This window comes from Glandiceps talaboti, chromosome 19 (assembly GCF_964340395.1).
Source record: "Glandiceps talaboti chromosome 19, keGlaTala1.1, whole genome shotgun sequence".
NCBI lineage: Eukaryota > Metazoa > Hemichordata > Enteropneusta > Spengelidae > Glandiceps > Glandiceps talaboti.
Window position 1 is genome coordinate 8,753,258 of NC_135567.1, and position 14,227 is coordinate 8,767,484.

The 14,227-nt window shown below is 34.9% G+C and overlaps 1 protein-coding gene across 1 annotated transcript; it reads left to right on the forward strand.

Annotated features, from left to right (window-relative positions):
* Positions 1–12,665: 12,665 nt before the first annotated feature.
* LOC144450394 (uncharacterized) lies at positions 12,666–13,205 on the forward strand. Its single transcript, XM_078140994.1, has one exon. It carries the CDS (start codon positions 12,666–12,668, stop codon positions 13,203–13,205), a length of 540 nt encoding a protein of 179 aa, XP_077997120.1.
* Positions 13,206–14,227: the final 1,022 nt, after the last annotated feature.

Below are 14,227 nucleotides of genomic sequence, written 5' to 3' on the forward strand. Positions count from 1 at the left end.
GTACTCTAACAAAACACAGTGTTTTATTTAAGGGCGGTAAGTAGGTAAAATCTACCGGGGTTCCCACATCATTTTACCGGGGTTCCCCACCTGAACTATGATACATTGCATGGGAAGCACTACCAGTTTTACCTCTTTCCCCCTTTCTGTTACCGGGGTTCCCAAACCTTAGCAAAAACACTGAAACATATGCAAATATGATATACTGTAACAAAACATATCATACATGTATACATCGGCATGTATGTATGACGTATCACTTACAAATCTGATATTCCGTCACAGTAACAAAACACATATCTATGACAAATACATGTAATACAATTGTATACTCTAACAAAACATGAAAATATGACACTTAATATGAAATATGAAAACATAGAAAAATGTTATACTGAAACAAACAATATGAATGTACTGCTACAAAACATTATGCAAACGTGATATGCAGATGTGTACAGTATATACCAGTACTGCATACATGTGCATGACATACACAAATTTTACCTTATCTGGTCCGTTGGACCAGTACCTTACTGTTAATAACTATGTTAAAAAGTCACCTGAATATACAGATTCATAAGTAAGATTTAATGTTTCACATTAGCGGGACATGGGACCACTAATTCTTTCAGCTGGATTTAAGGCACTGGTCCGGGGACCACCAGTTCACAAAATGATTTGGTCACCCCTGACAATATATTCCAGGGCTCCATATAAGGGTGCTTTACTTGTCCCGGACTAGTGATTTTAGAAAGTCCGGTTCTCAGTGGATATGTAGAATTTCTCATGGTTTTCAATTTTAAAACCTCTGCTTGCTTATTCTAATATTTAAGTGAAATATTCCTGTATCTGCAGACACTTTCAAAATGATATTTTAACATATGAATCAATGCAAGCATACATTCAAATTATTATTCAGAGCAGATTTATTGATTTTTAATACTCAAACTGGAAGTAATTTTATGGCAAAAAAAAAAAATTTATGGCAACTCACTTGGTGCCAAAAACTGATCAAAAGGGACATCTCAATCAAACATCTCAATAAAATTTACCAAAAAAATATTGACTTTTTTGGACAAGTAATTTTTCATTTGAACAAGTGTTTCTTAACTTCTATTTGTCCAGTAGGCAAGAAAATATTTGTCATTATTTCAGACAGTGTGGGTGTTTTAAATCTTGCTGACAAAACAACTGTAGAAACACTTTTCCCCCATTTCTATATATACCACTATAATAGTGTGGGTGTTTTTAATCCATTATCATCTAAAAATATTGATATAAGTATGTTTTTCTACTTATATTTATATAAATCAATTCATAATTTTTTTTTCAGACAATGTGGGAGTACAAATCCTACATATATTTCTGTTGTATTAAACTTACAATAAACTCTTTATACATAATTCTCAGACAAATCGCGTGGTTTTCAAATGATCACTATAATACATGTAACCTGCAGGCAAATCACAATTCTAATTTGAAAACTTTTTATTCTTATTTCCTACGCAATCTAGAAGTACATGTATATGGATGTCCACACATATATTAAATATTAATCAACATTCATGTATATATTGCACACAAGTTAACGCCAAATTTTTATTCAGTATTTTTACAATTACTCTGGGCATTAAAACTTGTAATTGTAATCAGCATTATCTTGCATGTGAGTTAATTAAGTTAATTAATAAGTTAATCACGTTTTCCCCAATTTGTAGGTTCCTCGCGTACTAACAAATAGTATTACCCATTCCACCCCCTCCCCCTCCCCCTCTGTGTAGGAAGACGATTAACTCTCAAACTGTTATTTAGTCTTCTTTGGCAATTACTGTCACAGTGGCGTTCAAACACTTAATTGTAATCAGCATTAGCTTGTACATTAAGTTAACCGTCAATTTTCATGCATTTTTCTAAAGTTAAAACAATTAGTGTATTATCAAACATCATTTTCCATGATTGCATGTAACCTGCCAGCAAATCAACTTTAACAAAAACTTTTTAAATTGTATTAAATTTACATAACACAGTGTGTACATTTTGTATATATTCAAACACATTATTTTAATCAGCATATCTTCAGCAAAATTAACCCTAAGGTTTTACTCATTTTTCTTCAACAACTAATAAGCATGTGTAATTTGCCAAATACTGTTCCATATCTTGCAGCGAGGTAATTTTTCCGATAATATTAAATAATGGCTCACCTCCATACTGTATTCCGTTAAATGTACAGAAATGCTGTTGTTCTAGTTAAGCAAAAATTACACCCTTGGTGGCGGTAATTTTGATATCATTCATAAATTAAGGAATTTATGTTTATGATCGTGCGTTCACCGTGTTTTTGTTGTTGTTCTGTGTGCATTTTTTGGCGTTTTCCCTAGGACACAAAACGTTCAATTCAAAGACTTGTTACAATGTATACAACAATTAATATTTTGTATGGTTGATAATAAATTTGGCATTGGAAATGCTGGTTATAGCTCGATCTCTAGTTGTCTGCTAGATTTGTTTACAAGGGGACATGCAGTGATCATGTGATACAACAAGCAAAAATACGGCTGTTGGTGAAAAATACACCTCCATATCTGCAGGGTTCTTGACCAATCAGAATGCTAGACTGGTGATAGGTGACGCATACATATATATATATATATAATAACTGTACAAATACATAATTTTATCAATTTTCTTCATAATATACTTAACCCTTTCTAAATAGACATATGTTGAGGAATGATACATCAGCTTACAAAAAGCATCTCAAATTACCTCTGTCACAAACTGGATAAAAGTGATTGAATGCTATGATGTGATAACCTTTATTTGCCATTATCAGTCATAAAATCTATCCAAATGAGATCATTATGAGTGATCAATCATGCAACTCTCACAGGTAATGTATCCGTTACGGTTTTTTCTAGTGCATTATTTGAGCTTGCATACATGTATGGCAGACACTCTAGAATGGGTACACTGTAGTAGTATGTCCTTTAATGATAGCCAAATTTTGATGTTGTGAGTCAAAATGATAAAAACTGACATTTCTTGTAAGTCATCACATACATGTAGTAAGAGATAGGGGAACACCAAATTTTGGTGCATCACTAGAAATTGTGTGCGTCAGTTGTGCGTCAAATTTGCTTAGAGGGTACACTGACACTGTACCAGATTTCCCTTGTAGAATGATATTTACATTGTAAATATCAGCTCACAAAATGCATCTCAAATTACCTTTTGTCGTAAACTAGTTATTGGATGATATGACATGATAACCTTTATTTCACAGTATGTCATAATGACGTGATAACCTTTATTTCACAGTATCAGTCATAATAATCTATCCAAATAGGAACATTATGTGCATCCATGGAGTGATTAGTCATGACTATACATTTGTATGTAACAATTTAGACAATCTAAAAACTACACACATGCACTACAGGCTTAATTAACAGGACTTGAAATTATACTACATGTATTCCCATGTCCACAGACTACCAATTCTTGTCATGGGACTACCATAATTTGCAGCTGATAGCCCACTCAGGCTACCACTGATTATGTGATGATTTAGAGGATGGAAGATTTATGGAAACAAAAGTATATTAATAACAGACATATAAATCTGTCTTCAGTTCAGGAATATAGGACTACTGGTCACAATCCTTGGACTACCAATTTCTGAAATATGTAGCCCACTAGGACTACCAAAGGAAAAATTTAATTACAAGTCCTGTGGTTAAAATGGTACACTTTTACCAGATTTACAATCCAACTTTAGTAATATATAGTAGAATATTTATAATACAAACATCACCTCACAAAATAATATTTATATTACAAACATCACCTCACAAAATAATATTTATATTACAAACATCACCTCACAAAATGATATTTATATTACAAACATCACCTCACAAAATGATATTTATATTACAAACATCACCTCACAAAATAATATTTATATTACAAACATCACCTCACAAAATGCATCTCAAATTACTTTTGTGACAAAGTGAGTAATTGCATGATGATCAGATAAGACAATATGAATTATGGTGTGATTACTTTTCTTTGACCATTTCATCATATCCATCAGAAAGGAAACATTATGTGCAGGTGTTTTTTTTTTTACCATAGGTTTTATAGTACAATCAGTTGACATATTAAATTTACTTGTTACCCGGGTTCTAAAATCTATTTTAAATGTAAAATTATTGAATGTATAGGAAATTGTGTAAGCTTTACCAGATTTCATCCTCTCTGTTACCATGGTTCTAAAACCTTAGTAAAAACACTGAATGTATAGAAAACTGTCAATTTTACCATATTTCACCCTCTCTGTTACCAGGGTTCTAAAACCTTAGTAAAAACACTGAATGTATAGGAAACTGTCAATTTTACCAGATTTCACCATCTCTGTTACCAGGGTTCTAAAACCTTAGTAAAAACACTGAATGTATAGGAAACTGTAAATTTTACCAGATTTCACCATCTCTGTTACCAGGGTTCTAAAACCTTAGTAAAAACACTGAATGTATAGGAAACTGTAAACTGTAAATTTTACTAGATTTCCCACCTCTCTGTTACCAGGGTTCTAAAACCTTAGTAAAAACACTGAATTATAGGAAACTGTAAATTTTACCAGATTTCACCTTCTCTGTTACCAGGGTTCTAAAATCTAAAGTAAACTCAATGAATATATCATGAAAACTGTAAATTTTACCAGATTTCACCTTCTCTGTTACCAGGGTTCTAAAATCTTAGTAAACTCAATGAATATATCATGAAAACTGTAAATTTTACCAGATTTCACCTTCTCTGTTACCAGGGTTCTAAAATCTAAAGTAAACTCAATGAATATATCATGAAAACTGTAAATTTTACCAGATTTCACCTTCTCTGTTACCAGGGTTCTAAAATCTTAGTAAACTCAATGAATACATCATGAAAACTGTAAATTTTACCAGATTTCACCTTCTCTGTTACCAGGGTTCTAAAATCTTAGTAAACTCAATGAATATATCATGAAAACTGTAAATTTTACCAGATTTCACCTTCTCTGTTACCAGGGTTCTAAAATCTTAGTAAACTCAATGAATATATCATGAAAACTGTAAATTTTACCAGATTTCACCTTCTCTGTTACCAGGGTTCTAAAATCTTAGTAAACTCAATGAATATATCATGAAAACTGTAAATTTTACCAGATTTCACCTTCTCTGTTACCAGGGTTCTAAAATCTTAGTAAACTCAATGAATATATCATGAAAACTGTAAATTTTACCAGATTTCACCTTCTCTGTTACCAGGGTTCTAAAATCTTAGTAAACTCAATGAATATATCATGAACATTGTAAATTTTACTAGATTTCCCTATCTCTATTACCAGGGTTCGAAACCTAAATTGCAAAAACACTAGTAAATGTACAGATTTCCCCTCGTTTACGTTTGTATAAACCAGTACGTATAGGGTTCTGAAACCTTGGCAAATATCTAAACATGTTGTGGATTATACATACGTGTACATGATGCACTGGATAAATAAAATTTATCAGATTTCCATTCTTAACATTTTTTCAAGTATTTTTCTACAGGTGTGTTACTAGACTGTGTAAAAAGAATTCCCTGTTTGTATTAATTCTGTATAATGAACCCTGGTTTGGAAACCTTACAATACGTACTTGTACCTTGTAATACATTATTTGTATTAAAACCCAGATTCTGAAATGCTGGCAAATGACTATACATTGTATACTAAATGTATGCACAGAAAGTAAATCTAATCAGATATCCACGCTACTATTATTATTAGTGGTACAAAGAATTCTAATAACCCCCATGAGCAAATTGCTACAACATCTACGAAAATCAGGACAGTCAATTTGACAGAATTTCCTCCTCTGCATGTACATACAACATGAACTAATATGACCAAATAGGCTTCTAAAAACCCACGGCAAAAGCACAGTGGATTACCTTTATTCACAAATCTAATTTAGAAGTGAAATTTCATCTCCTGGTGATGATAGTTGCATTATCGTGACTATATTAGTATTACACAGAATCATGGAGCTCAGTGTCTGTAAGATTTTCTCTATTTATATCTCAGGTGGTAGACACTGATAAATTGGAAATGTTCACAAAGATTATATGCCTGTAAGTGTGAATGCATTAAGTGACGAGTCATCTTAGCTGACTATAAATAGCTTTCTTTCTCAGTTTGTGTGTGAATGAAATGATGGAAACTGCACTCAAAATCTCAAGTGATTTTAAAGGACTCCTTCTTCCATATATACAATATGGATATCATATGATTACTAATAAATAGTTCTGGCAAGCATGTGGTATGTTAAATATGGATACATGGATAAGTTAATATTTTTTAACTCAAATCTTGCATACATGTATATTGTGTACAAGGTGCCCTCTAACGATAGCCAAATTTTGTTGTTGTTAGTCAAAATGAGAAAACTGGGATTTCTTGTGAGTCACCACATACATGTAGTAAAAGGTAGGGAACATCACAGACATAGGTACGTCACTGGAAATTGTGCGTGTCAGTGGCACATCAAATTACATGTAGCTTAGAGGATTCTGTACATATTAGTCTACGGTTCCTGACAACTGTGTTCCAATGCTACACTACGTTATCTTCCCATTATGTCTAGTCAATGTTATTACTCTAGGCGTTAAATGTGGTTCAACCCCATGCTGGGTGAAGCGCAAATGGCACATGTCAGTAGTAAACCATCACAAATTGACAGGCTATCGTCATCACTCATTAATATTCATTTGATACAACTGTTTTGACTATCGTGAGAATTTAGCACGTAATCACAAAGTTGTCGTTCATGTTTTCATCACAGAATGTTTGGTTTTGTTGATTTTGGAATATTCCAGAATTCAATAAAAATCAGAATACATATTAATCATTTTGCATGGTCTATCCATCAAATGATGTCTCTCAATTCAACACAATTGCAATTTGCATTCAAATACATTATTATACATGTACATGTGTACCACTAGTCTAGTTCCTATACAGTATCGTTATGATTTACACATCCACTCACAGTCTAGTCAAAGGCGTTAGTACTGAAGTCCTGAGATGCATGAGATGTAATTTAAAATTCATCCACCAACATAGTCATTAACATCATGCCTTTGTTAATCAATCACAAAATTCTAACCAATCACAGTCCCTCATACTGAGTCATAAAGTTACCCGTAATATTTATTGGGGCAGTTATGTAATGTCCAAATATGGTATATTTGTCAGCTCAGGATGCTACTTATACACTGTTTACATCACTATAACAGTTGAGGTTCACTGATTGGATGGGAGTTCAGAATTCAAAATGGCGGCCATACGAATTCACGGTCACTGTAAACTTCATTCGATTTTTAATTTGCTATATCAACCAACTCCGGTTGTCTATACGCGATAAAATTACGATTAGTTTTGAAAGGGGGTAGATTTGCAATGATTTCGCGCCCTAAAAGCATATGTTGTGTAGTTTTCGAAAAGCACGCCCGGTGGGAAAGTCGCATGTTGGGCGACTTCGCGCCATTGCCGTACTACGTGGCACTTGATTCTGGCGGGGGTGTCTCTTGAAAACGGGAATAGCGAAGGGAGAGCCAATCATATAAGACCTTTCAAATCTAGCTGAATTTATAGCCAATAAAATTAGCTGTAAGATGATATGTGTTTAATACGGAATGGGCCGACATTTCTAGTAGTAAAATAAGATTGAAGTTTTTGTCGCGTGATTTCGTATTTATAGACGGTACGTAGTCTTTCTAAACAGTTATTTTTAGATCAGTTGGTATTTAAACTACGTTTCTGAGTTATTCATTTAGTATGTCATTGACGAGCTCCCTTTATAAAAACGTTGTACAAATTTGGATGTCAACGTTCGACCGGGCGCTCGGCGTAACTGACTGGGTGAGCTCAATGGCGGCTGTCAAAATCAATGACGCAATGTTATCATGTTGATATCGGTGCGTTGAATTTCAAATCGTTTTAGTTTGTGGGTCTAGTTCGTGTGTCATTTTGTTTCGATGAGGTTATTCAACAAGAAAGCAATGTGTTGTATGTTTTTGTACTTCCTACATGCGGTGATGATCGTAAATTTTATCGTTACAACTTACACTGAGTTAGTCTACATATTGAACTGGAAGCCATGGTAGTACTACAATTACACGTTCCGTGTTCCGTGTTGCTAGTTTGTGTTTTGAGGAACATTTCTAAATACACGAACTCAGTTACTGAATGTTTAGTGGAGATTGATGTTCAGTTTGAAAATAAAAATCTTGAACTTTATTTTATTTTACTAATGGTTTTGTGTTTGTCATTTCGTAGTAAGTATACATGTTTATGTCAACCCGGAAGTATGATGCACGAAGTGACTTTTAGTTTTACGTGTAATTAGTAACGAAATTTTAATTTATACTACTGGTAACGTTCAAATTTATTTGCTTTTATGTTGGAAATACATTCTAATATACTCTAAGGATAACACTGGAGACTTGCATTATGAGAAGGTAATTTTTTGGTCTTTAAAAATGCTAGAATATTAAATCAGATCATTGTGTACTAGAAATGGTATATACAATTTAATAACTCGATATATTTTTCTCTACTTAGAGTATGGAAACTACTCTCACAATCTGTGATAAACTAGAAAGTTTATTGTCAGGAAAGACAACATTAGTAGAGATAGGATGTGATGTTCCTTTGACAAATGAGCTCCTTCTTAGTCTACACAGTGGGCTTCAGACCACAGGTACAAATGTTCAGCAGGTGTTGCCTAGCGTCCTTAGGTTATTTGAGCCGAACCTGAACTTACCATCCAAAGTTAGCAATCTAGTCAGAAAAGTTAGGAAGAAGATAGATAGAGCAAGACAGGAAGGGAATGAAGCAGATATTATGCAAGCTAATATTCCAATTACCACTTCCATACCAAAATTATCAGCTACTTTTCAAGACAAACACATCACACCAGAGATATTGAAAACATGTAGCTTTCCTCAGAATGAAGATCGTACAATGAACCTAGAAGTTAGACACATACTAGAATTAAGGATGCAAGTCGAAGCTTTAGTGATTGCACAGGCCCAGGCAGCTTCCAAAATCCTAGAACAACCACCAATAAACACTCTCCATTCAGATGGTACTAGAAAGAGGTTTATTGATTATGCTGGGATCCAGGTCACACTCCCTGATAAAACATCACTCTCTTTAGGGTTTCAAGAACTCTTAAGAGGGAGTGCTGATGACTATATATCAGCCACCATGCACACCTTCCATGAGCTTAGTGAGGCAATCTCTGAAAATGATATTGAACGTCAAGAAATATATGCACAACTGCTCCTCCACAGTAAAAACATAATGAGCGATCGCCATGTAGTGAACAAAAAATACAAAAGCAAATTAGAAGAATTGAGAGGAACATTACTACCAATAGTGGAAAAGAACTGGGACAAGTTAAATGAATCTGAGAAAACTAGTATGAAAACAGTAAATCACCTATTGTGTGGTATGCATGTTCTTAGTGGTTTGGCAACAGCAGTCAGTAACTCAAGTAAATGTTTTGAAAGTGAAAACAAAGATCAATTGAATACAGAGAAGGGACCACTTGGTAACCAGTCACACTGCTTTGCACTTCTGTACCAAGCTAGTAAAGCCTTCACTAACTCTGGATGTCAGAAATCAGGAGTTTTCACTGATTTTGCCCCTTACTTAGATGAAATAAAAGAAATAAATCATCTAACAACATTTCAACACCATAGATTTAACATAGCATTTCATCAGGGCGCAGCCGTCTATTACCATAGAAACCATATCTCTGACTTTTTGAAGTCAGGACGAGTTGACTCTGTGAACAAATTGATAAGTGTAATAGGTTCCATTTTAGATGAGAAATTGGTAATGGCAGAGTGTAGGGCACTCGGTATCATCTCAAAATTAATATCTGGGCCATTAATGCGTCTGTTAGAAAGAACAGATATTCACTACTATGACATGAACCCACACTGGCTAGAATTAAAAACATGCTTAGCTGACAATGCAATAGATCCATCACCATTGTTAAATGAAACATCATACTTAACTGATACAACTGTAACCAAGGATGATTTGTACTCACACTTATTTCCAAAGGAAAGGGATACAGAGTTTGATGCCTTAACCTCCAAAGCATTACAGTGTTTTTGCAAATCTATGATCCCTGTTGTCGATAGACAATTAAAGAATCAACTACCTGGGGGGAACGAGAACCAACCCAATAGTACATTGATTGATGAGGTGGGGAATGCACCACTGACTAATATAAGATCTGAAAGTGACTTTTCTGACCTTGATAGACAGATAAGAAGAGCCCCTCAAAAAGGAAGATTACCAAAAGCAGGAATCATATGTTATTCTAGAAATAAGACCACAGCATATATTACTACTCTTCCCCAAAAAATTAAGACAAAATACTTAAAGATCGCAAGAAAAGAAGCTCCAAAGCGTAAAAAAAGAGAACAAAATTACAGTAAGGATCTGATGAAGAAAAGACGACAATTACAGAGAATGAGAATGGAGAAGAAACACAAACAACTACAAAGAAAACAACAGAAGACAGTTCAATTGGAACACAGGATTAGAAATAAGTATGGGGTTTGGAAAAGTGAAGTCGAAGTAGAGAAAAAACTAAGAGAGATGAAGAGAAGTGAACAAGTGAAAGCACTGAAAGACCAGATTTTGTTTCATGTTGATATTTTAAAGACAAAACTTGTAAACAAAAAGCTAAAGAAGTGGCAGGATCAGGGGAAAAAACTGACAATACCACAACTTGCACAGAATCTAAATAGTATCATTCGTACAACAGGTGACCTACCAAACTTTGTTGATGACATTAATAACAATTTGAAGGTAGTAGATAATAACAACACAAAACAAATAGCTAAGAGAAACAAGAAAAGAGAAACAAGAACACACGCAGAACAATTTGGGGTTACACAACCAATACAACCCGGCATATATATAGCAGGGTGCACGTCCAACTCGGCCCATTTCCAACTCGGCCCACCAACTCGGCCCACCGTCTACCAACTCGGCCCACCAACTCGGCCCACCGTCTGCCAACTCGGCCCACCAACTCGGCCCACTCTCTGTCAACTCGGCCCACCAACTCGGCCCACTCTCTGCCAACTTGACTATAGATATTTTGTCCCCTATTCGTCAATTCGTAAATACTAAGTAGTCAAGATGTACAACTCGACGTGATTGTAACTTCAAAACCGAAACACTTTGAAATAAACGATTGCGTTTATTACTAACGTATCGCCCACTTCGACACGACATGCACTCTAAAATGGGTTGATCTTTTTTTTTATTAATCGTTGGGAAGACGACTGTTGAAATTAAAGTATTTCGTGAAACTTGGCCTGTCCATGGAAGTACAAGGCGCTTTTACTTCCATGGTTTGTTGGAACTATTAAAAGTTAGCAACGATCGACACGCGTAGGCTGTTATAGCAGACCCCCGTATCGGGTAGCTACATGTTGAATGAGAAACGATCAAGCGTAGTGTGTCAGATTATTTTGGAATTATGTTGTTTCGGTTTGTTTGATGGAGACATTTCAATATGCTTTTATCTCCTAGAAAATAAATAAAGGTTTATAACTATTCATATAACATTGGTGGTAAAGTTAATTTATTTTTTCTTTAAAGTGTCAAGTTGTTGAATAACTTTGACCATTTGCAAATGGTGTCAAAAGGCAAACGAACTGTCCGGTGTGCCGACTAATCTACGGATGATTGACAGGCTTCGGTCGAGTCATCTGTATGCACGAGGACAAACCGTAAGACTAAGTAAAGGCAATTATTCTGGAGGGAGAATGGTAAGCCTGAGATAGGAATGCACTAGTACTGCAAATCTTCAACTTCAACCTTCTATCACGGTCACTGTTAAGTGACCTTGCTTCCATGTGTGGCATATACGACAGACACATCGGCGATTATTTGCGACGAGGGCGTTAATGACTACATTGTTACAGCTAGGTTCTCTACGATGTGTGAAAGTGTAACACGTAAGGGGGTCCTTTGAAACAATATAACCATCACTATCAAATATACCGCGACCACTTTGTGATAACTGGCGATCAACGAAACCATCAAACGCAAACCGAGCAGTGTATACTAGTAATTATTGCACACTATCGTATGCTTTGATAGAGTTACGTTGATACCGACATTGCTTGCGATGTTTCATATGTAAACATGATTTACTTCGACTGAAAAAAATGATAATCTAAACAGCCTTGAAGCAAAACGAACTTGTTGCCATAACATTGCTCTAGAATATAGGGTGTATAAGTCAGAATGTAAAGTTATCCCGATAATTTATTTACCTTTTTATTGTTGAAGACAAATTCAAAATTGCTGCAATTCTAAGGCCGAAACCTACATAATTCATTTACATGTATTGTATTATATATTTACATGTTCAGTTGTATTGTGATACTTTCCATGCTTCCACTATCATCACATTAAAAAGTAGTTACGCATCTTCGGATACATTGATCATGGAAGTATAATTCACTGCATACAGCTATGTTCAAAAAAAAATTAAAAAAGCATAATCCCAGGTAGCCCCACATTGTACACTATGAACTATAATACTATCGATGTTCAACAACTTGGCTTGCAAGTTGCATATAATGAAGATGATGGAACTAGGAAGTTCGTGAGGAAGGTGTTGGCTCTGCCATATCTGCCGCATGAACATATAGAGGAGATGTTCACTCGTCTGCGACGAGAAGTCAGTTCAGCCCCACTTGAATCGCTGATGGACTACGTTCATAACACATGGATTGCAAGTGACATTTGGCCAGCATCATCATGGAGTGTGTTTGGACAGAGTATAAGAACAAACAACGATGTCGAAGGGTGGCATTATCGGTTAAATCGCAAAGCTAAGAAGGGTTCTCTGAATGTGTATCTATTGATAGAATTGTTGCACGAGGAGGCATCTATGGTGACCATGCAGGCCAAACTGATGAGTGATAGAAAGGTTCTCCGTCGACAAAAACACCAATACAAAGAACATCATGGCCATATATCAAAACTATGGACAGACTATCGGAATGGCGACAGAAGCGCATCACAACTTCTGAGCGGAATAGGCCACCACCTAGCGATGTACTAGAGTGAATTCAGTATTTGTGTGATACGACGTTATTATGGACTGTTATGGTCTGCATTGATTTTATGGACTGTTATGGACTGCATTTATATTTGTTGCATAAGCTTAGTACTTTATGATTAGTGTGTAATTTTTTTTCCATTTTTATGCTTTTCAGTACTTTTTGAATTTGAAATTTGTGCAATTGAAGATAAATACATTTTAATGGTTATTTTTTGATAGTATGTTTGCTAATCTTTCCGTTTAATGCTTTTACACGCATTTGAATATTGTTTGTGTTATATGTAGTATGGTGTATATTGATTGTTAGTGTGTTATTAAAGATTCATGCCTTATTTCGTTCAGTATGCTTTCCTGTCTACTTTACTGTATGAATGTGTATTGAGAAAATTGCTCCCTTATTCTCACATTATTTTTTAAAATAAACTGACACAATTTCAATATAAAATTAACACCCCCCCCCCCCCCCCCCCCCCCGCCATACTAAATGAACTTTGTTGTTCTCGTTTTTTTCAGACAATGAAATATTGATCTTTTCCCTTATGTATTGAACAATCTTGACAAATTGACGGCGGATCGAACCGGATCCGAATAAGAAATGCGGCAACCTATTAAAACGCCAATAACTTGTTCGTGGGAAGTCAATTTTAAACATAAAAAAAACTTTTAATACCATATGTATGATATTCGTCCACTTTCCGTTCTTTCTCTCGATAATAGTTTGTGAAAACTGAAAAGTCTGCCCATTTCAAATTTTTGATCATCACTTGAAAATACAGTACTAGTATATCGTTTTATGAAGGCGTTTGACAACTGGCACTTAACACCTACTCAATTAGCGTCGCTCATCGTCCTCTCAATTACACAAATAAACAGGAAATGTAGACACCTCCCTGTACCACAGACAAGAAAATCCCGTGACTGAAAACACTACTATTACATTTATTTCCGTTCCCAAATAACAATATAACAGTGTAGTTTTTTGGTTGAATATCAGTATTGTGATCAGTTACAAGATAATTCAT

Bases quoted from the DNA above. Each gene is read 5' to 3' on its own strand.
- LOC144450394 (XM_078140994.1), top strand. From the start codon at position 12,666: ATGAACTATAATACTATCGATGTTCAACAACTTGGCTTGCAAGTTGCA.